General features: G+C 41.0%; 1 protein-coding gene across 1 annotated transcript in view; it reads left to right on the top strand.

The window, feature by feature from the left end:
- tasp1 (taspase, threonine aspartase, 1) overlaps positions 1 to 22,068 on the top strand; it is a 36,471-nt gene extending 14,403 nt beyond the window's left edge. Inside the window, exons 10-13 of the mRNA XM_037685020.1 lie at positions 7,559 to 7,669; positions 11,613 to 11,720; positions 13,714 to 13,787; positions 21,754 to 22,068. Of these exons, the coding sequence (XP_037540948.1) occupies positions 7,559 to 7,669; positions 11,613 to 11,720; positions 13,714 to 13,787; positions 21,754 to 21,840 (380 nt within the window). The 3' untranslated portion in view covers positions 21,841 to 22,068. The remainder of the gene's footprint in view (positions 1 to 7,558; positions 7,670 to 11,612; positions 11,721 to 13,713; positions 13,788 to 21,753) is intronic.
- The last annotated feature ends 2,886 nt before the right edge of the window (positions 22,069 to 24,954 follow it).

The following is a 24,954-nucleotide window of genomic DNA, read 5'->3' as shown; positions in this document are numbered from 1 at the left end:
AGTAGATATGTCGCTTCGCTGTATAAGTCGCATGCATGGTAATTTATGCAAAAAGGTGCGACTTATACAGCTAAATTTACGGTAGTCACGTGTTGTGAGGACAACATACCCATGCGGTTAGCTTGCTATCTTGAGAGGCACATAGCAGGTTGGAGGATTGAAGGGAATTTATTATTGTGGATTTTTATTTTATTTTACAGATCGGTTCAAATCAACTTACCACGGTCTGTTCAGCCAAATACGCAACACAGTTTCCACTCCCTGCTTCGTCTGCGCTGAACGCCCAAAGTGAAAGTTAAAGTGGACGGCCATGACTTGAAAGCAGACTTCATGCGCCCTCTGCTGGATACATTGTGCAATTACAGCTCGTTCCCAGCATTTATGGGTGAAAATTAGAAGCGTTTATATCGGCCGATAATGGGACCATTACGGCCGATACGATAGGTCCCCAAACGCCCATATCAGCCTAAATTATCAGTCCTACCGATTAATTGGTCGGGCCCTGGTTATTATTTTCACTACTGGTACAAAAAGGCGCAACAGCTTTGTCTACCCATTTCTTCACCTGCATTAGGAGTTAAAATGAAGCGCAGAAATGCTATTGATAAGAAAGAGACCCACCAGCTGTGTCTTGTGTGAAGTTATCAGACGTGAGTGATTACTGGACATGATTAAAATAACATTTAGTGTATTGAATTATTTGAACTAAGCCCTCTAGTGCCAGACAGTGATATTAATATTGTTATGGTTCATGAAGTGCCTTCAAAGACATACATTTTTACAGTTATCATCTTAAACTCTGTAAACCTAAGCCCTGGCATTTTGGACTTAAAGTAAAACAGCTGTTGAGACAAAGTTCTGCTCCTCTCTCAGTTCTGCTCTTTCCTCGTGAAAACACATTTGGTTTTTCTTCTCAGCGTTCTCAAAAGTAAAAGTGTCCCTCTTTTGGCTTTAAGCAACAACGCAGGCTGTTCAGTTTTAAATTCGAGGTGGAGAGGCCATATACGCGCCTCTTCTTTAAGATGTGTAGACATCTGCCGCGCTTCTCCTGGGGAGCATTAAGGAGCTTTTGATGTGGATCTGCAGCCTAATGCATGGCAGTGCAGATGAACTGATTTGATCAGACAGGCTGAAGCTTGAGTTTTATGCACTTTAACCTCTAATATATCCTGCGTTTTGCTCGCAGATGATCCGCAGCAGTTGCAAGGATCTTCAAGGTAAACGACGACAAATTCATTCTAAACCTTTAGTTTTGCAGTAATTGTTGCTGTGGGTCTAAAAACATGCTCCTTTCTGGATGAGAGACAAAAAGGCCTGTTTGACAGATCTGCATAAACACATAGATGTATTAAAAACACACTTCAGTTTTGATCTGAATGACCAAATAATCAAACGAGTTGCTGCTGTTGGTCATTTACCGTATTTTTCGGACTATAAGACGCACTTAAAATCCTTTAATTTTCTCAAAAATCAACAGTGAGCCTTATGTATTAATTCTGGTTGTGCTTACTGACCTCGAACTGATTTTATGTGATACTCGGAGCTCAAAAATCTGTCAAAATGTTTCAGTTTTGCTTAATGCGCCTTATATTCCAAAAAATACGGTACCTGCACTTTCATTCCTATAGCATGGTTAAAAGTTACGTGGTTGACCAAAGTGCTTTACAAGCTGGATACAAACATCAATCAAATAAATACAGTAAAAGCCAGAAAATAAACTGGGAATCAAACTAAAACAAGGAAACACCACAACATAAAATGGGACTCCAGCTAAACTTGGATTGAAGTCCATCTATCATTTTGTTCTGAAGTCGTGTCTTGGGGGCAACAACTTCCTCTTCACCACAATGGACCGGCACAGTCTGCAATACGCTGCGCTGACCCGTCTGTGGATCTCACGCTCCATTCTTCCCTCACTCGTGAACGAAACCCTGAGATATTTGAACTCCTCCAGTCGAGGCAGAACCTCATCCCCAACTCGAATTGGAATCCAAAGTATAAACGTGAGTTTTCATGCAGGATTTAAAGGATTATATAAACTCTGCTGTAGGAATATCGAGGGGTGGGTGGTTCCAGAGTCTGGGGGCTGCCACTGTAAATCCCCTCTGCTCTTTAATTTAGCCCTCGGCTGCACTGAGAGCATCCGCTTAAAAGATCTGAGTTATTGGTTGTCTTCATTTCTGAAGTGTACTCGGCAGGGGTGGAAGTAACAAAATACAAATCACGTTACTGTAATTACCGTATTTTTCGGCCTATATGTCACAGGTTTTTTTTTTTGCATAATTTACATGCCCTGCGACTTATACGCCAAATTGACATATTTATGGATTTTTTTTTCCCATATTTATAAACCATTTTTTGACAGAGATATGATCGTTTTCATTCATTCTGACCGGAAGAAAAAAAGTACAGTACCACTTTCAGTCACATGATGGAAGCAGAGTAGTAATAGCAGTATGGCATGCCATTGTATCATGTAATAGGAAAGTGTGGCTATAATGACAAATTAAAAAATGTTAAAGACAAAAGCAACTGGACTTTATTTATTATACTTTATACTTTGTTTTTTTTTCTTGAACATTTTTGAATTTACCATGACCTGGATGACTGAGAATCTTCACCACCTATTAATGACACAATCGGCCTGCCATAGACTCCCCACCTTCATTCTGTTCGCTGCTTGGAACCGTCAAAACAGCTGCACCGCCACGGCAAAATGCAGCTAATTTGACCTTTAAAGTGCATTTATTAAGCAAATGTTAGACTGATACACACGTTTGCTATAATTTCGAGCAAACAAATAATTGTTTTTAGGCATTTGTCTTGTTAAATTCGTCTTAAAGTTCTCCCGTGCACGCTCCCGCGGCCGCCATTTGGCAGCCCATCGATTTTTGGCACAACACCGTTCCACATTTTCGAGTTGTCAGCGGTGACGCATAATAGATGTGACGTATACGACGAAGCAACATATTTATGGATTTTTCCACTTTATTAGACAAATATGGACTGATGCGACTTGTGTGTGACGAGTACTTTGTACTTTTACTTAAGTATTTTTATAACACCAGTATGTTTACTTGTAATTGAGTACAATTTAAGCAGTGTAACAGTTTGTACTTGAGTACAAATTTTCAGTACTCTTTCCACCTCTGGTACTCGGGTACAATAAATCAAATGTTGGGTTGGCTGCCAAAGTGGGAGGAGGTGGGCTACAAAATATAGTGCTCAACTTAAAAAAAACAACAACTTTGCACATGACTTTGATTTTCAAAAACAGGTCACTCAAAATGCGGCTGCTTGGTCGCAGATAGAAAAAGCAAGTGAGACTGCAGCAAAGTATTTGCAACAAAGTCCATGCTCAATAATCCAGGTATACAATCCAACAATTTTCAGTCAGGTCATCTGGACAGTTTCTTTTTTTTTGTGCTGAAACGTTTTACCTTCCATCCAGAAGGCTTCATCAGTCAAGGAAACACAACACAGAACTGATTCTTCCCCCAACAGCTTGCTCCAAAGTGGAACAAACCAGTTACGTTGGTGCTAAGATGGTCTCTTTGGCACGACCCCCTCTTCTAGTCCGACCCTCTCCCTTGACAGTCGTGTCAAACTGGTTCAAAACCAACAAAGTCCATGCTCAATAATCCAGGTATAAAATCCAACAATTTTCAGTCAGGTTTTCTGGACAGTTTCTTTTTTTGTGCTGAAACGTTTCACCTTCCATCCAGAAGGCTTCATCAGTCAAGCATGACTGAGCATGAGCAGTTGAGCATGGACTTTGTTGGTTTTGAAGCAGTTTGACATGACTGTCGACGAGGGAGAGGGCCGGCACCGGAGGAGGGGGTCGTGCCAAAGAGACCGTCTTAGCACCAACATAACTGGTTTGTTCTACTTTGGAGTAAGGTGTTGGGGGACGAATCAGTTTTGTGTTGTGTGTTTCCTTGACTGATGAAGCCTTCTGGATGGAAGGTGAAACGTTTCAGCACAAAAAAAAGAAACTGTCCAGATGACCTGACTGAGAATTGTTGGAAAATATTTGCACATTTCTCACAAATTTAAATCCAACTAGTTCAACAGTCGCAGCCCACGGTGAGCGTGTCGTTTCCACTTTAATTGATTTATTGCCATGCTGCAGCTCCAATCAGCTCGAGACCACCATCCACGTTCATGAACGTCTGCTAGTCGTCTCTTATCTTTGCAGATCAAGTGGAGATGTTGTCCTTTATGTATCTTCACACCCCGCAGTCTTTCTACACTGTGGCTTTGTGTTGCTTTGATGTGAGCAACACAAAGCCAGCCTCTGGGAGGCACAGCGTGTGTTCCAGCACACCTGTTTTCAATTTCCTAACATAAAAGACGTTTCTATCAAAAGCAACAAGTTTTAATGTGACACAAGGAGTGCGATCCTCTTTTTTTTTCACCTTACCAAACGCTGCACACGCTTCCTCCGCCCTTTGTTTCCTCTGTTTCAGTCAGGTCGTGTGGGTCATATTTTACTGCTTCTTTGCTGTGGTCAACAACTCACAAACATGGCTGCTTACTCGTACGGCTTCTGACCGCCTCGCGCCGTCTAGTTTTTGTTTTATTTCTCCGATTCGAGTTCAGCCGGAGCTCTGATTTTGTCCGCTCTCGTCTTTCAGTTCGACTGTTTGATATCCGGTTTCCCTCTGACGGAGGGGTTCGTGGTAAACAGTGTGAACGACTCTGTTTCGTAGCTGGTCCAGCTTTCCACGGAGCTAGGAATCGCTCCGGGCTTCTGGTTTCCACGGTTACCGACCTGCGTTCAGCTCTGTTGTAGTTACCTGATGTTTTATGGGAGCATTAAGTTTGTTTACAGAAACAACGAGGCCATATTCTGCAGTTTTTACGAGTTTCCACCAGAGCTTTGTCAGATGGATTTTATTTTCACTTCAAGTGTTCTTGTTGTTTTCATTAGCATACGGGCAAACTTTATATTTATTTTGATAACGTGCCACATGCGTTCAGTTTGTGTAACTTACTTGGAAGCAACCTCCTAATAGATTTCAGGTCCAAGTGCTTTCTGAACTGTGAAAGGAAAACAGTTTTCGATGAGTAAAAAGAACATCTGCTGTGTTCTTTAGAAGTGATGTAGGTGAAAGAAGGCTAAATAAGTGGTGTGGTGTACAAGCTTGTGGAGACTGTTAAGATCTGTGTCCCTTCTTCTGCTCAGCAACTATGTGTCTAAACCTGACCTTGTGTTTTGTTTGACTCAATGTTTTTATTTTTCATTTGGGACTTTAACAAGTGACGGCGTTGTTCAGGTTTAGGTTATGAAAAGATGGTTAGCACAATCTTAATACGTAAATTGAGCAGCGCAGATATTTAAACTCTTTGGAAAGAGCCGGAGCTTCTTAAACGGTGAGAAAATGAAAACGAGTGGGTGGAAGTGAATGTTGTGACGTCATGAAATCTTTTTGTTTTTGTTCTGACATAAATGAAGCTAAAGGTGATCGATGTCGCCATGAGTGCAACCCTGACCCGTGACGTGGAGGGAAACTAATACAGAAAATAATGCCACTGAAAACCAACCATCCATCCATACATCCTTCCTCCATTGCTCCCTTGCTTGCTTCCTCCCTCCCTCCGTTCCTTGCTTGCTTCCTTATCGCATGGGTCACTGGTGTCCATATCACCATTCACTCTCTCACTCTCACCTAGGGACAATTTAGAGTTACCGATCAGCCTAACATGCATGTTTTTGGTCTGTGGGAGGAAACCGGAGTACCCGGAGAAAACCCACGCATGCACAGAGAGAACATGCAAACTCCACCCAGAAATGTCCCCTTCCAGGATTTGAACCGGTGACCTTCTCGCTGAGAGGCAACAGCTACCAAATGAGCCACCATGCTGCCCCCACTGAAAACTACAGTGCCTTGCGAAAGTATTCGGCCCCCTTGAACTTTTCAACCTTTTGCCACATTTCAGGCTTCAAACATAAAGATATAAAATTTTAATTTTTTGTGAAGAATCAACAACAAGTGGGACACAATCATGAAGTGGAATGAAATTTAGTGGATGTGTCAAACTTTTTTAACAAATAAAAAACTGAAAAGTGGGGCGTGCAATATTATTGGGCCCCCTTGTGTTAATACTTTGTAGCGCCGCCTTCTGCTGCAGTTCCAGCTGCAAGTCTCTTGGGGTTTGTCTCCATCAGTTTTGCAAAACAGCTCCAGCTCAGTGAGGTTGAATGGAGAGCGTTTATGAACAGCAGTCTTCAGCTCTTTCCACAGATTCTCGATTGGATTCAGGTCTGGACTTTGACTTGGCCATTCCAACACCTGGATATGTTTGTTTGTGAACCATTCCATTGTAGATTTGGCTTTATGTTTTGGATCATTGTCTTGTTGGAAGGTAAATCTCCGTCCCAGTCTCAGGTCTCTTGCAGACTCAAACAGGTTTTCTTCCAGAATGGTCCTGTATTTGGCCCCGTCCATCTTCCCATCAATTCTGACCATCTTCCCTGTCCCGCTGATGAAAAGCAGGCCCAAACCATGATGCTGCCACCACCATGTTTGACAGTGGGGATGGTGTGTTCAGGGTGATGAGCTGTGTTGCTTTTACGCCAAACATATCGTTTTGCATTGTGGCCAAACAGTTGGATTTTGGTTTCATCTGACCAGAGCACCTTCTTCCACATGTTTGGTGTGTCTCCCAGGTGCTTGTGATAAACTTTAAACAACACTTTTTATGGATATCTTTGAGAAATGGCTTTCTTCTTGCCACTCTTCCATAAAGACCAGATTTGTGCAGTGTACGACTGATTGTTGTCCTATGGACAGACTCTCCCACCTCAGCTGTGGATCTCTGCAGTTCATCCAGAGTGATCATGGGCCTCTTGGCTGCATCTCTGATCAGTCTTCTCCTTGTTCCAGATGAAAGTTTAGAGGGACGGCCGGGTCTTGGTAGATTTGCAGTGGTCTGATACTCCTTCCATTTCAATATGATTGCTTGCACAGTGCTCCTTGGGATGTTTAAAGCTTGGGAAATCTTTTTTATCCAAATCCGGCTTTAAACTTCTCCACAACAGTATCTCGGACCTGCCTGGTGTGTTCCTTGGTCTTCATGATGCTCTCTGCACATTGAACAGAACCCTGAGACTATCACAGAGCAGGTGCATTTATACGGAGACTTGATTATACACAGGTGGATTCTATTTATCATCATCATCATTTGGGACAACATTGGATCATTCATAGATCCTCACTGAACTTCTGGAGTGAGTTTGCTGCACTGAAAGTAAAGGGGCCCAATAATATTGCACGCCCCACTTTTCAGTTTTTTATTTGTTAAAAAAGTTTGACACATCCAATAAATTTCATTCCACTTCACGATTGTGTCCCACTTGTTGTTGATTCTTCACAAAAAATTTAACTTTTATATCTTTGTGTGAAGCCTGAAATGTGGCAAAAGGTTGAAAAGTTCATGGGGGTCGAATACTTTCACAAGGCACTGTAACTTAAGAAAAATGAAATCCTGGAATTTTCGTTTGAAGGCCATTTAGACGGCGTGGACTTGGACTCTTTCTGTGTTTTTCTTCCAGGGTGTGGAGAGCATCTGATCCGCACCATGCTGGCTCGCGAGTGCTCTGCTGCCATGCAGTCTGAAGATGCCCACCAAGCGCTGCTGGAGGCTATGCAAAACAAATTCATCAGTGAGTCGTCACTGCCTCCTCTTTCCACACAGCACATTGTTTTTTTTTGCAAGCAAAGAACGTGTTTTGGGGAAGAACATCAAGAAAATTTAACAAGCAGATGCCATTTAACACGAGGACTGAGTGAACCGCAGGAAACCTAAAGAAAAAAATAGAATCAAAAGAGACAAATTTTGATTTATGACTCCGTTTCACCGTTTAAATAGGACTTTGAAATGCTCCACACATCACAGCGACAGCCACGGATAATTTTAGAAAGACATAATTGTTCTGTCGCGTGTTTATTTGAAGATGTAATTTAGTTACATTCCCTTAAGTGGTCAGTTTTTAGAAATCCTTGTTAAGTGCGTTTGCTGTGAAGTGAACGACCACGGGGTTGCACTGAAGACAAAGACGGGACGTGTGGATACGTGCAGTGGTTTCAGCCTCCTTCTGGCCTCTGGAAGTCCGTCCCAGTTTTGGCTCAGTAATGATTATTTACAACGCAGAAGACAGACTAAAAGAAGTCGTTTCAAAGAAGTTATTTCTTCTTCTGGTTCCTCTTAAACGCACATCAGGTTAAATTAAACGTCGTAGATCCAGCCTTAGCACAAGCAGTAGAGACAGTCAGCGGCTTAATGGCGATTAAGAGACGTCTGCAGCATTCATCATTAATAGAGTTAATGTTTATGAAACGTTCACACTGTGATCCTTTTTTTCTTCTGTACGTTTTTCAGTGCAATTCTCATCCCGCAGTTTTTAAGCTATTTCAGCAAATCATAAATCAAAACGTTCAGCTTCTTTCAGCTTCCTTGTGTAAATTTTAAACTCTTTTTCAGCTACATCCAGCTGTTTTTTCAGCTGTTTTGTGCTCCTTTCAAATTCATTTGGCTAACTACAACATTTTTGTGCTTTTTCTAATTTGTTTCTGCCAATAATTTTTTTTTCATTCAACCTTTATTTAAACAGATGAGTCACACTGAGCCTCGAAGACTCATTTACAAGTGAGACCTGTTTGGGCAGACAATAAAAAGTGGTGAAGATGACACACAGGGTTTGGAGGCAAAAAACAAAACCTAACGTGCTCTTAATCTTTGGCTGAAGGTTAACAGCATGATAATGAAAAAAAAAACCTTACACAATGAGCACATAATGACACCGACATGGTGGGGGGGGACCAAAAGGGCTGTGAGCATGTCCAGAGACAACACACAGAGGTGCTGCACAGTTCAGATAAAATTTCACCTTGTTATGCTCCTTTCAGCTTATTTCGGAAAGTTTCAGCTTTTTTTTTTTTGTGTGGCTATTTCAGCTATTTAGCTGTTTTTCTGCAAATTTTTCACATTTTTGCACTCATTTGAAAAAAAAATTTCGGCCTAATTCAGCAAAAATGTGTTCTCTCCACTTCTGGTAATTTAAGCTTCGTTCTGCCTTTTTAGCTACTTTTCAGCTTTTTTCAGATAATTTCCACTTTTTGTGCAAATTTCTGCTTCTTTCAGCAAACATGCTCTTTCTGCTGCTAATTAAGCTTGTTCTACCTTTCAGCAACTTTTAAAAAAACCTTTTTTAGCTACCGTAGTTTCAGCTGTTTTCATATAAATTCGTTTTTTTATGGTAATTTTTACTACTTTCATTCTAATTAACTTCTTTCTGCTAATTTCAGCTTGTTATGCTCCTTTCAGCTTTTCCTGCTAGTTCTAGCTTTTTCTGAATTTTCAGCTACTTTTTAGCAGTTGTGCTAAATATAGCTTTTTCAGCTAATTCCACATTTTTTAGCTCATTCCACTTCTTTCTGGTAGCTTAAGCTGCTTTGTGCCTCTTCAGCTAATTTGCAGCAATTTTATTGCTAATTGCAGCTTTTTCTTTTAGCTAATTTCCTAAATTTTATGCTCCTTTCTGCTTATTTAAACCTAATCCAGCAAATATGTGTTCTTTCTGCTTTTTTTTTTGCTAATTTAGGCATGTTCTTCCATTTCAGCTACATTTCAGCATTTTTTTGTGCCAATTTCAGCTGTTTTTCAGCAAGTTCTTCAGCAATAAGCATTCACACTGCATCTCTAGTGAATACTTTAATTTCAACATAAAAACACAGTTTTGTTAAATATATTAACAGTATTTTTTACTTGAACCCAGTTCCGAGCAGTCTATTGTGCAGTCTGGGTTTTAATTCTTGTGTTTACAACAATATGAAAATATATCTGCGTTATAATATAGTTGTTTTTTTTTTTAACTGTACAACAACAAAACCCAATTCTGCATTAAGGTTTTCCAGGTTACGCAAACAAAGAATGCTTCGTGGAGTAAAAAGCAGCTTTATTTTAGGATGGAAAAGAAATCTGTTTTAAAGCAGCGGTGGAATGCAGACACAATATTTTCATCAAATTCTCCATTTGGTCCTGATTTTTTTCCTTCTTTCTTTCTTCTTGTTGCTGTTTTGAGACGAGGACATGCTACAGCTGCTTGTAGTTTGTTCCTGCCCAAGCCAAGTCTTTTTGTCTTATTGCACAACACAACACCTCATTCATTTGCAGTTGGATCATCGAACAAATGAGGACTTTATTCTAATGGGGGTTCTTTTTCAAGATTTGTTTTGTGCAATTAAAACATAATTTTCATATTGTTTAATAGTTGCGTGTACATCAGAAATTTACATATACACTACCTGTCATTCAGCTATAAGTTTTGTCCACATGCATGTACTGATTTTTTTTTTTTTTTTGGCAGTTTACTAAAGAAGATAATTGCATCTGAATAGAATAATCACTTCCACTTGTTTAACTTGGCTTTAAATGCAAATAACCAGAATGGAAAGAGGATATCCCAAAGATCCCTTTCAATTGATTAAAAGACTTGTGCTCTGTGTATTCCAGCCAGGATCAAACAGAGGTTTGGGTATTTACTTCCAAAGACTTCAGAGAGAGAGAAAGTGTCTGTAAGTTTCAGTAACACGGGGCTTAATCCAGTTCTGGAGGCAAGAACATTAGAGGTGATCGTTGAGTGGAATGGCAGTTTTAAAGCTCGTGTAGCCAGAATCACAGGTTCTAGTTAAAATGGTCAAAATGCCTCTAAACTAAACCAAACTATTTCATACAAACCAGGTTTGACTGGTTTTAAGGTCTTCATTTTGACCTTCAAAGAAACAAAATGCAGTAGTCCCTCACTTATCGGTGAAAATCCGCGAAGTAGGGTCGTTATATTTATTTTAACATTTACTGTATATATATATTTAAAGCTTTATAATCCCTTCCCACATTCTTGCAATGCTCTAAACTAGAGCTATTCAGCTAAATTGCTCTGGGGGCCACAGTTATTGAAAGACAAGAGCTTGGGGCCGGACATCAATCAGTTATTGTCATTAGGTAAGTTTGTTTTACGGTTTAAAATCTAATTTTATTTAAAAAACAACCCATTGGTGGGCCGAACTGAGCACATCCGTAGGCCTAATTTGGCCCCCGGGCCACCAGTTGAATAGCCCTGCTCTAAACTCTTAAACCTATGTAAATTTAACAACATATGTACAGTATATGTACTGTACAGTGCTGCAAAATGTTATATGTTATATCACCAGTGAAGGTACAACCTGAAGGATGAGTTCAGCTTCAGGATTATTTGTAACTTTCCTGCCAGTTTCATAGACAGATCGTTACTTCTGACTTCGCGTTGCACATCTATTTTTAACCACATCAGTTTTTTAGTGTTTTTAGTATTTATAAACATTTTGGAAGTTTAATATTTTAATTTTGATTCATCCTTATTTATGCACTTTTTTCATTTTTATAGTTTAACAGCTGTCAAAATGATTTATTTGCTTTTTTTTCCCCTTGATTTACTCTTTACTGTGCATGATTATTATTATTATTATTATTATATAATATAGAGTCTAGCGTATTTAAAAGAGTCAGGAGAACTTCTCTGTGTTATACTGTTTGTACTCGTCAGCATGTTGTTGTCTTTGTGTGTCTAGGCTCGCCCTTTCTGGCCGGTGAGGATCGTGTTTTGGGCGGAGTCATTGTCTTGAGGAGCTGCAGATGCGTGGAAGCTCAGCCATCGCCGAATATTCAGGGTATACTGGGTAAGACGTTAATAATTTCAGATGCTCTCAAACCTTCTGATGAAGGGCAGTGGTTTAGCCGTGACATGCCGACGTGTCGTTAGATGAACGGGAAGAAAAGGGCGTGCCTTTCTGGCAGGTGGTTTGTGTTTTGACTTGTGCAATCAACTCTCCAAACTGCCAGCATTTAATTAAACACCGTCTGAGCTGTCTTCAAAGTTTAGTCTTTATGATTTACTTCTAGGTTTTTGTTCATCTGCAAATCAACTTTACTGTATTGAATGTGAAAAAGTAAGGCTATTGAATAAAGAGAAATTAAAAAGCAGTTTAGGTGTTATCTGCGCCACTCGGCGTGGCTGCATGTTGGAGCAGCTCTGTTACTTTCATTCTGAGATATTGCTTTTGAAAACTTTACTTCCTCTTTGTTCTGGATGTAAATCGCTTTTTTCTTATGATTATTTCCTCCTGTATCGGATGCTGTGCAGCTTGAAGGATTTTTACTGACAGTTTTTAACATTTGGGCATTTGTTATGATGCGTAACCATGGCAACAAGGTGTTTTTTAACATCCAGGAGCAGCTGATTAACATCTCAAAAGCTCAAATATCTCAGCTACAGCCCCAAATCCCAAATGAGTTGAAAAGGAGGCGCCGTGGACGAATTCCCGTCAACCTATAGCTGCTGTGCTCGCCGAGATCCTGGAGCTGGTGGGAAACTCGGCTCATGACAACGGGAGGACTGTGATCATCCACCGGCACCTTCAGCTGTCTGTCCGTGGCGACGAGGAGCTCTGCAGACAGCTGGGAGGAGTGACCATCGGTCAGGGAGGAATTCTGCCCGGTATTCAGGCAGTCCTGCTGCCCAGGAGGACCGAGAGGCCCGCTGGGTCTGACAACAAGCTGGATCTGGGTGTACGGATCACTATCTGTGGCCAGATTCTTCGCATTCGCTGCAGGAGATCCTTCCTTCCCACAGCTATCAGCATCTATAACAACTCTTGAATTAAACCAGGACGATGAGCTACGACAACACTTAATTTCCCTCTGGGATTAATAAAGTATATTTGAATTGAATTGAATTTACATGATGCACCAAATAAAACTAATGAAAACAAGCTAAGTTTAGTAGTTTTTGTAAACTTTAGCAGAAACAACAGACTATTGAGTCACAAGGGACCCAGTGTTTCTTGACCAAGACAGCTGATTGGTTATGCGCACCCAGGTTTCTGGGGGTGCACATAACCCATCAACCGTCTTGGTCAAGAAACACGGGGTCCCCAGTGAAGAAAGTCCAGCAGCGTCTGCACTTCCTGTGTAGGCTGAAGAGAGCACACCTCCCACCCCATGTCCTCACCACAGAGGAACCATCGAGAGCGTCACGACCTGCTGCATCTCAGTTTGGGAAGGAAGCTGCCCGGCTGCAGACTGGAAGGATTTGAGGAGGATGGTGAGAACGGCAGAGATCATTGGGACACTCCTCCCATCCATCCAGGACATTGGTCTCGGATGCCGTCTGAACAGATCCAATAAAATCAAAAGAGACAACTCACACCCACAATATGGACAGTTCACTCTGTTGACCTCTGGCTGGAGGTACCGCAGCCTGAGGACCAGAACCACTAGGTTCTGCAACAGTTTCATCCCGTGATCTTAGACTGCTGAACTCAGGTCTCTAATGAAGAGACCACAACAGCAAACACACACACAGACCACTCTAAACACCAAAGTCTATAAAATGCATGTAAATTATGTACTCCTACAAAATTTCATTCAATATGGCCTGGTGCACCGTACAAATTTGAATGACAAAGTTTTATATTATATAAGAATAAATATAATGAACCACATCCTTTTTAGTGGTTTATTAGTGTCTCTAATAATCTCGTACATCTACCCCCTGCTTCTCCTTTATCACTGCAGGTTAACAGCCGTTCTAACGGTTTACATCACGACCAAAAGACGCCTAAACTCTGATAAGTTTGTGTAGTTTGTATCATTGTGTCTGTTTGTTTTCAGTGGAGTTCCTGTGGAGTCACACCACAGAGAGCATGTGTGTTGGCTACATGTCCGCACGAGACAGCAAAGCAAAGGTGAGTTCCCAGCATGCCAACACAAACAAAACGTATGGAAGAGTTTCATTCTTCCGCTAAACCTTTTTACAAACATATAAGCAAAATAAAAGACTTAAATTGTTCCTCAGTGCCTATGACAGGAAGCGTTATGTTTCCAAGATGGCGTCCATGTCATAATACTTGTACTTTTTATATTTGGAATAAATGTTCATTTACCTCAACCCCATTTTGACATCAGACTAAAACACTTTTCTTTTGTCAATTCTGCAGAATAAACTAACAGAAATTTAAATTGTGAACATTTGGTTCTGATTAGATGTACTGTGTGGCAACTACATTTATACTGTTGGAGGTGGGGGTGGGGTGACCCAAACAAGCCCCTGTACGGTCTTTATAGAAGTTTAATGATGATGTTATCAAGACCAGGACGAACTGGCAGCCATGATGCTTTGACCACTGATCTAAGTTCAACAGCTTGCTTAAAAGTTCTGCTTAGAAAACCTACACGTTGGCTTGGACTGAAGCTTAAATCAAGCCACCGGAACAGATCTACACAGGTAGAGTCCGGACAGATTCTTTGTTGAAATGTTTCGTCTTTTATCCAAAAGACTTCTTCAGTCTGAGAAGCTGCAACGGACTCAGTCTCATAAGCAGCACCTTCTCATGCAACTTTTAGGATCAAAAGAGCCGTTTCTGCCTCTTCGTTCACTAAATTAAACGAGTCCAGAGCCGCAAAACCTGCTACAGTTGTGATTATCAACTAGTGGCCCATGGGCCACTTTAGGTTCGCTAGAGGGGGCTTTTCTGACCGGTAGGTGTGAAATTATAAAACTAAAAACATCTAATGATTTACATTTTAAGACAAAAGAAATGACTGGATTCCATCCATCCAACTAAAACAGTTAATTGTACAGGTTTATGCTGTTGTTGTTTTTTTATTGTGGAGAAATCGAGTATTCTACTTTGAAGAAATAAAGTTAAAGTGAATATAATTTACTCTGTATATTAGTACTAGTATCGACTACTGCAACTCCCTGTTTACTGGAATACCTGGCAAAAACCTTCAGAAGCTTCAATATATTCAAAACAGCGCAGCCAGGATTTTATTGAGAGCTCGTAAATTTGAACATATTACACCCATTCTCCATCACCTCCATTGGCTTCCTGTCACCTACAGAATCCAGTACAAAATTGCTCTCATTACCATCAATGTTTATACTGAAATTCACCAGATTATCTGAAAGACCTTCTTGCTCCATATTCATCCACCCCGGTCCCTACGATCACAGAACAGTCATCTCCTCCACCTTCCACGAACTAAATTAAGGACCATGGGAGAACGGGCATTCTGTGTGGCTGCCCCCCGCCTCTGGAACTCCCTCCCTGATTTTCTGAGAGCTCCACAATCATTGACTGACTTTAAAAAAGGCTTAAAGACTTTTCTTTTTAAGCAAACCTATTCTGCCTCCACGTGATTGTATCATTGATTTTAGTTGCACTCTGTAGCACTTTGAGATTTTTGTTAATGAAAAGTGCGTTACAAATTAAATTCATTATTATTATTAGTATCTACATACAGTTGTCCCTCGTTTATTGCAGGGGAGACCCACGATAAGTGAAAAACCGCAAAGTAAGTAGTAATCAATACTAAGTACTAAGTAGTTAATTTTATTATTTATATATTTATATATGTATATATATAAAGGTGTTTTAAACCCTTCCCACACTCTTGCAATATTCTAAACAATGTTTCTAAACTCTAAATGTTCTAAAAGAGCACAGGATGTCATGATTTCAGCTCCCTGCCTCCTCTGCTTTTTGCCACCAGCAAGCGGTCTTGGCCACGCCCACTCCTCCCCTCTGCACGCTGAACAGCTGATCAGCTGCAACAGGAAGTTTATCCTGCAGTATGGGCTGCACAAAGCTGCAGGAGGTGCTAAATAATTTAAAATAATTTATTTTAAATAAAAAATCCATGTCGATCGTGCTGCTCATCCATCAATCGGCCAATTTTGTGTTATGTCCAATCTTATTCTGAAAACCCGCGATAGAGCGAGTCCACGATAAACGAACCATGAAGTAGCGAGGGACTACTGTATTTGCAAAGGAATTGACAGGAAAACTGCTAAAACTAGTCATTTTTTTGTTTGTTTGTAAAACATCCTATAAAATTCAGTTTTATGTTAGTTTTGGTCAAAGCTTGAAAGAGCTGCTGTGGAGGGAGCAAAGAGCCACATGTGGCTCCAGAGCCTCAGGTTGCAGATCCCTGTTATAGTGGATCAACCAGTTTGCTGGTCCTAACTGGGCCTTCCTGAAAGCAGAGCAGAAACCCAAACAGGACTTCCAGCCAGGTGTCCAGGTGAAAAGGAGGACCCTAGACCCAGACCAGTGGTCACTCCGTATGTTGCAAACTGAGACGTTTATTTTCTAAACATGATATCCCAGTGCCTATAACTACAGCATTGTACTTAAATTTGAGCATTTTCTTTATTTATTCAATAATTGTTTTAAACCTCTCATTACGGCTTCTTAAGCAGTAGGACCTAAAGACCTGGTCTCTGCATGAACAGAAGGCACTGTTGTTCAAGTCTAGTTCAGATTTCAAAGTGTTTGCCCTGCGTCTCCTGTTCCCAGCCCTTCGCTTGTCCTTTTCTCTTACTCATGCTCTGACTCTTTCATCAGCTCCTCTCTTTCTGGCCACTTCATGGACTTAAAGCGCTACAAGGTTTATTGAAAGTCACCAGTGGGTTCATTGATATAATCATCCATATTTGTATAGTGTATTCATGCAGGATTATTATATCGTGTTACACAATTCAGTCAACTGAATACCCTCACATTACTTTTATTTGTAGGCTGTTGCTTTGTGTGTAACGTTGCATAGATTTAGTTCATATGTTTGGGGTTTAATTAAGCTCCAAACCAGATCTATATTTGACAGCAGTCATCTTTGGGTCTCTTGGGGGTGGGTATCCACATCCTCTCGGGGGACCAGTGGTAGCTGTGATATCGGAGAGCGTAGCCAGAATCACAGCTGCTCCACCAAACCTCACACTGAGCTATCAGAGGGTGATTAACTAGTTGTGGGTTTGAGCTGTGAAGCTCTGATGTCTCTGTGCTTTGCCATCTGCACACCAGAGCCTCCTTACTGAAGGAAATCGAGGCTTCTGTCCGCAGAGCTAGCCACTGCTCACCGCCTACGCCCTGTACGTTCATTAACAAGGTACCGCAGTGCACAGTATCCGTTTTCTCTACAATCAGATGGTTACAACAAAGAAGCAGTGACTGAAACTTTAAAGCTTTCATGCTCCAGTTACGTCTCCGGTGTTCTGAACCAGCATGTGCCACCATGGCTCCGATGGTAAAACTGTGGGGATGCGATGCTTCAGAGATGGAAAAGAACAGAAGAAGAGGTTTTCTGTAAGAAATAATCTTTCTTTCTTGTCATAAACTCCAAGTAAAAATGTGAAATACTTTTTAATACACTATTACTTTACCTGAAATATTTGGACGTAGAGAGTTTTTTTTTTTAATGCACAGATTTTTAATCATAGTCATTCTCTGTCTTGGCTCCTCAAACATTCCTCCCATTCCTGGTAGCTGGGCATTTCTTTCTGACCAGTTTATCTCCCACTGCTTTTCTGTGATAAGAACATAAAAGGCCTCGTACACAGCAGCACCACTATTTAGTTTATGTTGGATCAACTCATTTTTTCTTTAGAATCGTCTTAACTTTAAATTTTATGTTTATTCTTCAGATAAACGTAGGAGACGGCCTCAAACTCTCTTACCAAAAGGAGCTCAAATTTAAAAACTTTGTCCGAGGCACGGGCCACATTCAGCCGATACATTAACTCGAGTCAGATACCAGACATGTTTTCTTGGTTGCAGGTTCATGAACAAGAGTCTGCTCTGTCTCACGACGTTCTGTTGCTCTTTCCACATCATGATAGAATGACCCAGCCTTCTGTCTGGCTTCAAAGTTAGCCAGCTGGCAAGAGAATGATGCATTTATCAGTTGTTTTACAGAAAAAAAATAGAAGAAATACAATCTTTTACATTTAAATTATCATCTTAGATGAAGATAGAACTTTACTGATCCCACAGGAAATTGTTGTGCCAGAGTTTCAGTACAAAGGAACATACACAAGGAATCCCACAAGATATCAAAAAAATAACAGAGAATATAAAAATACCAACAATTAAGTTCTAAACAGGTGCACACAAAGTTTATTGTGGTGCAGGATTAATTTTATTGTTTCTATGTGCAGAAAGGGGGAAGAGTTGAAAAGTTTGAAAGACTTCCTGTGTTGTTCTGTGGAGCACCTGGGTGGTCTCAGTCTACGACTGAAGGTGCTGCGGTAAGAGTCCAGGGTGTCATGCAGGGGGTGTGACGTGTTGTTCAGGATCTGGAGCAGTTTCCTCAGCATCCTCTGCTCAGACACCTCTGTCAGAGACTGCAGGTCCACTCCCAGAACTGAGCCAGCTCTCTTGATGCGTTTATCGAGTCTGTTGGCATCAGCTTTCTTCACCCTGCTGCCCCAGCCCACCACAGCGTCGAAGATGACTCTGGACACCACCGAGTGGTAAAACATCTGCAGCATGGTCCTGCAGATGTTAAAGGAGCTGAGTCTTCTCAGAAGAAAAAGGCGACTCTGCCCTTTTCTTGTAGAGGGCGTTGGTGTTAGCTGTCCAGTCTAGTTTATTGTCTAGGTGGACCCCCAGGTACTTGTAGCAGTCCACAGTGTCCACCTTAGTACCCTTGATGTTGATAGGGTTGGGGGAGCTGGTCTTCTTCCTGTAGTCCACCTACAGCTCTTTAGTTTCTCCAGCGTTGAGCTGCAGGTGGTTCTGTCCACCACACCTCTGTATTCATCTTCCTGGTCACCAGTGATGCAGCCCACAATGGCAAGAGTCATCCGAGAACTTCTGCAGATGGCAGGATTAAGAGTTGTACCTGAAGTCCGAGGTGTAGAGGGTGAACAGAAACGGCGAGAGGACCGGCCCCTGTCCTGTTCAGTACGGTGTCTGAGGTGGTGTTCTGCAGCCTCACATACTGTGGCTGACCTCTGAGGTAGTCTCTGATCCAGGTGATCAGCGAGTCGTTCACCTCCATGTCCCGGAGCTTACTGCAGAGCAGAGCAGGTCTCATGGTGTTAAAAGCACTGGAAAAGTCAAAGAACATGACTCTGACAGTGCTTATGGCATCCCTTTTATTCCTGTTGATTTTGCAACATGTTGTTCTTTGTTTTTGTGATTCTAGTTGGAAAGAATGTGACAACCACTAAACAAAAAATCCAGCAGGACAGTCAGACATTTATCCTTTTGTTTCTTCTGTGGTGTTAATGTGTGGCTTCAATAACTCCTGAACACATTTGTGTCACCAAGACTTTTGTTTTTCTCGAAAAGATCAAATTGAACCATTTTTCTCATGTTTTGTTTTGGCTAGCCGTAGTCCTGTCATGTGGTACTTTGCTCATCACGTAACGAGCTGTAAACAGACATGTTGAAAGTTTTCATGTCACGGCTGCATAATTCATCCCACCGTTGGTATTCTTTCAAACCACTTGACTTTGAGTAGCATGAAATCCTTGTGAAGAAGATGCGTATATGTTTTATCCAAAAACACAACATTTCTAATTCAAAACGGTATGTCAGTGGTAATGGGATGTAAGAAAACTGGCTTCAAGAGACACTTAATGTAATTTAATGTTCAGTCTCACACTAACCTAGTCATGTCACGATAACAAATTTTGCTGGATGATTAATCGTCTCAGAAATTATTGCGATAAACGATAATATTGTTTGAAATTTGACAATTAGTAATTATTGTCAAATTTAAGAAGAAATGTTGATTTTTTTGCATGTAGTACCTTTTTTTGACCACCGGATGACAGTATAAGACTGTTTGAACTGAAGGATGGATAGTGAGAGAGCGAGCAGCGTGTCTTTAAGAAAAATGGGAGGGAGGCCCCTTGACGTGACATGGGTTGTCTCGCGTTCCTGTTTTTCGGTTCTCAAAATGGCGGACGCTCGATGTGGTTTGAGCTCTTTAGCATAGCATTTGTCACATAAAGCTTTTAATTTAAAAAATCAGTTAATAAGTTCTCAGCTTCTTTTTGCGAAGAAGAACAACTTTTTAGACGAAGGCACGGGTTTCAACCGTGAATTTTGGAGTTTCGACAAGACGGAGGTTTTTTCTCGAGGTCAACCTTTTAGCTTAGCTGCTTTTAACAATCCAAAAACACGAGTTTGGACGGTTAAAACGGATTTTAAAGAGAAAAGAGAAAAGGAGTGGTCATTGAAGAGCACCGGAGTTGAGCCTTTTGTCATCCAGTGTCCAGTAGAAAGAGAGAGACACGAAGAGACGATAAAGCTGATAAATGAAAACGAGGTCGATAATTTTCATTTAGCATGCGATTAATTGATTTATTGTTTATTGCGACAGGCCTACTCTAACCAAACATCTTGTGCACAGTGTGCCTCTCCTTCCATTTTGACTAAGGTGTTGAGGTGAATGTTACAGGTTTGCATGTTGTTGCCTTAAGAGATTGATGACACTTTTTATTTTACACATCTCAAGTCTGAAAGTCTTCATGGGACAGTCATATAAATGAATGCAGCTAGTAGGTGACTGTGCCCTGTGGGCATTTTCAGCCCCGCAGTCAGTGTGAAGACCGTTTTCCTCTGGTTTGCTAGCATCAAAAGGAAAACATTTAGCCCGTCACCATTAGTTGATTGTGACTCAGTCATGGACCTCCTCTCAAACAGTTTAAATGAGACCTTTCCTTAACCTCGTCCTCAGAAGATGAAGGCAAGATGAACCCGGAGACGCTTACTCGAAGCATAATGGCCCCTGAGAGTGTTGCCATGTGTGCTTGGCCTTGTCTCGCTGTCGTCCCGTTGTAGTGACAGTTGCCCTCGGGGTGGAGAAATTCTAAGCCCACACCAGAAAACACCAGTCATCTGCATCTGGACGAGTGATGTCAGGCCAATTCAATGACCTGGTTAATGAGTGGATGCACTCTTCCCCCATGACGGAGTCAGTGTTAGCCTTTGTGGCGACTGATGGGAAGGAGGATGACAGCGATTAATGGCGCAGGGCGAGTTAGTCACTTCTGATACCCCAATGAAAGTATCACTCCTGCCTTCACAACTGCATGCGCCCCTTCCCCCGTTAACACGTCTGCACGCCTAGTCCAACAAATGAACACATTCCTTCAAACAAGACATTATACACGATGAGAGGGAGGCATTTTAACAGCTAAAATTAGCTAGTAGACTTTACATAACTTTGTTTTGTAATGCACAGATTTTTAATCTTAGTTACATAACTATTTTCTTATCATTTTTTTCACGATTTTGAGTCACTAGCTTGTCTAGAACAGTCGCCGCCCAGTGAGGTACAGTTGTCCCTCATTTATCACTGGGGATCCATACCCTGAAGCCCTGCGATAAGTGAAAAACCGTGAAGTAGGAATAGTAGTACAAGTAGTAGCAGTTTATTTTAGTATATATAAAAGCATGTAAACCCTTCCCACACTCTTGCAATATTCTATACAATGTTTCTCTAAACTCTAAATGTTCTAAAAGAGCACAGAATGTCATGATCAGCACTCTCTGCCATGCCCACCTCTCTGCTGCAGAGCGGAGATCAGCTGATCAGCTGCAGGAGGAAGCTTCTCCTGCAGCTCTGGGAAATATGGTAATTTAAAATGATTAATTTTAAGTTAAAAATCCCCATCGTGCGGCTCATCCACCAGTCAGTCAATTGTGCGTCATGTCCAATCTTATTTTGAAAAAAACGCGATAGAGCGAGTACGCGAAAAACGAACCGCGAAGTAGCGAGGGACTTCTGGACCACCTTAAGTTATCAGGGTTTTTAAGTGGAATAACAAACTCACATCTTCCTTTCTTGTTTGCAATGTGCTTTTACCATCTTATATTTACCAAGATGTTTCTTTTTTATTATTATTTATTTCAGACACACATTTCCAGATTGCCACCCGGGACCGTTCCTGGACAGTCTTTGGCCATCGAGGGAGGGGTGTGTCGGTTGATGGTGGAGTGAACCACCATCTCTTCTTCGTTTCTCCAACTTTCTGGGCTTCCTTAGCAATACTCCCCATATAAACTGAGCAAAATGTGCACACACACGGACACAAACATCCCCCCCCCACCACCTTCCCACAGTCTTTGCGATGCCAGAGATAAAAAGCTTTCATTGTTTTAATAGGTGTTCAGGAAGGAGCGAGGAGCGTTAGCTTCTACTTAGTGCACTTACAGAACTTCCCTTTGCCACTGTCTGCCTCCAGTACGTAATCTATGCCAGCTAACCCAGTAACTTTTCCAGTGTCACCTGGATTAAACTGGATGCACCATTGCCTTGATCTCTTTGTGTGTGGGTGTGTGTGGTTTTGTTGCCCAGCTCAAAGAATATACTTCCTTTTGTACATAAGCTATAATTTAGGTCAACAGGGTGGCTAATAAAGTTATGTTGTGTTGTTGAACACGTTAAATGTTACACTTAAAGAAATGCAAGACTTATATTATTATGTACTGCTCAGTATATTAAAAAGATGTCAGACTGCACCTTGTGGAACGCTTACTCAAAGTGTTTAGCTCTCATAGCTATAAAATATAACAGAGTGGTGGTATCTAGATCAACTTTAACATATTTAATACTTTATAAATCATTATGATTTGATTGCAGATCATCATTATTATTATTTCAGCCTTGAGAATGCTTTCCTTAAAAAAAAGTGAATATATAGATATTGCATGTACAACTTCTTTCTTTAAAAAGTTCAGACGTTTTCCTTAAATGTAAATAAAAACAAAATGCAATGATTTGCAAATTTCACAAACCTGTGTTTTATTCAGTGTATCAGTAACCATCAAATGGTGCAACTAGTTAGCTTAATTGTCAACAGGTCAGTAGGAGGACTGGGCGAGGTTGAACGTCTCAGGAGTAACGATGGACACAGTCTGTGAATAACGGTCTGAAAACATTGGAACAATTTCAGAATAATGTTCCTCAATGAAAAATTGTAACGACTGTGACATCATTGACTATAGTTCACAATCTCATCAATAGATTAAAACATGCAGGGTTCCCAACTCTGGTCCTTGAGGAACACCGTCCTGCACGTTTTAGTTGTTTCCTGCTCCAACTCACCTGATTCTGTGATTTATTTACTTCCTCGGGTTCCGCAGAAGCCGGTTAATCATAAATTCATTCAAATCAGGTGCGTCAAAGCAAGGAAACAACTAAAACATGTAGGATGGTGTTCCTCAAGGACCACAGTTGGGAACCACTGGATTAAAATAATTAGTAAAAATTTCTGAACTCAAAGGGGGAAAGTCAATATTTGATGGTTGTTATATTCATGCCTTCAAGGGCAACTGCAGTAAAAACAGGTCTGGTTCCATTCTGGGCTCAAGAACACTTCCACAGATCATCGTCTGTAAACGCAGTTCATCTGCTTAAAGCTCTATCAGGCAAAGAATAAGGCAGATGTGAACGCCAACCAGAACCGCTGTCGTCTTCCTTGGGCCATGTTCTTTTAAAATGGACTGTTGTGTGGTCAGAGTGAAATTTGAATTTAGTTTTAGAAACCATGGATGCTACGTCTCCGTACTAAAGAGAGAAACCATCTGATCTGTTGTCAGCGCACAATTCAAAAGCTTGCCTCTCTGATGGTATGGGGGTGCAATAATGCCATGATGGACATATCTAGGAGGTCTCCATCAGTGCTAAAAAATAGTATAAGTTTTAGAACTGCTGTTTTAAATGAGCTTTATAAGTATATTTGACTTGACTAGAACAACTTAATTTATTAAAGACGATCTAGAATCGTCCATGAGACAACATCCCCCTCAAAAACCTCCAACTACTGGTCTCCACAGTCCCTAGATGTTTACAGATTGTTGTTAAAAGAAGAGGGGATGCTTCACAGTGAGAAAAATGCCACAAAACAGGTCTAAGTTACAGTATAGGTTTTAACTTTTGAAATGTTAGCTATCGTAAAAACGGGTTTGTGCGCTTGCAAATAGTTGCATTCTGTTTTGTTTGTTTTGCTTTTTTAATGCTTACACCACATTTCAACTTCTTCAGAATGTGGGTTGTAGAAAATCTACAGTAAGCCACTTTTACTGTTTGAGTTGAACTAGAAGGAAGCTATGCACGTCCAGAGTAATGTCTGCTACTCCTTTACAAATCACAGTTTATATTTGTATTATTCCAGTAACTAAGAGGTGCATTTTCTTGCTAGAAAAGTACAACAACAAAAAGTGTGTGTATTTAATTCAATCATATCCCATGAAATGGTGCTTTGGAACTGTACTTGAGTAGAGCTATTGTCTGACTTTGGGACACTGCAGATTTAGCTTTTTTCCATATGTTAATAAGAATTCTGGTCCCAAACAAATCCCCAGTTGAACATTTTATTGTTCACTTGAAAATGCAAATAATATAAAATATTATAAGCTTTGGAACATGTGTGCAGTGCTATGAAATAAATAAAATGATGTTACTAAATGTTTTGTAGTCTTTTTTGGATGCATTCCTCTCGACTTGCACTTGTGGAACTTTTGAACCATTTATGGGGCATGACTTTGACCAGTTGTGGCCCACCTGAGAGGAATGTGCATCAGAACTGTGAAACGAGAGTTCCTCTGTGTTTGAAGGAAGAAACGCCAGACTGAGGGATCGGACCACACGCTGGTTTGCCTCTCAGGTGTAATGTGCCACAGTCGTTTGACTCCACTAATGCGCAGAATGTATCTTAAGAGGTCAGAGGTATCGCATGTTTAACTGAAGGGATGCTGTGCGTGTTTGTTTTTATTTCACAGCCACCTGACCCCGGTTTGATCTTTAAAGTCGTTTCAAAGTGAGATGAACGTTGCCTCGCTCCTAACCCGAGTCTCCACTCTCCACTGGCACGAGCGTGTGTTATTACAGAGCAGGCGCTTTTCATCAACGCTAATCAGTGCTGCAGGGAGACCCTATTCAACAAATAGAACCTCCCCCTCCCAGCATCATGTCTTGCTGCTTTGGATCCTCTTGGCTTTGAAAAAAGATCCCGAGTCTTTAAACAGTGGTCCGGTCCTGAGCCGTTTAAGGTGTATCCAATGGCGTACGCTCAGCACAGCTCTCAAATGCAAAACAGACACGAAGCGAATG

The sequence above is a fragment of the Nematolebias whitei genome, chromosome 1 (genome assembly GCF_014905685.2).
Source record: "Nematolebias whitei isolate Nwh7 chromosome 1, NemWhi1, whole genome shotgun sequence".
Classification (NCBI taxonomy): domain Eukaryota; kingdom Metazoa; phylum Chordata; class Actinopteri; order Cyprinodontiformes; family Rivulidae; genus Nematolebias; species Nematolebias whitei.
Note: the sequence above shows the minus strand (reverse complement) of the source record. Positions and strands in the feature narration are given on the sequence as shown.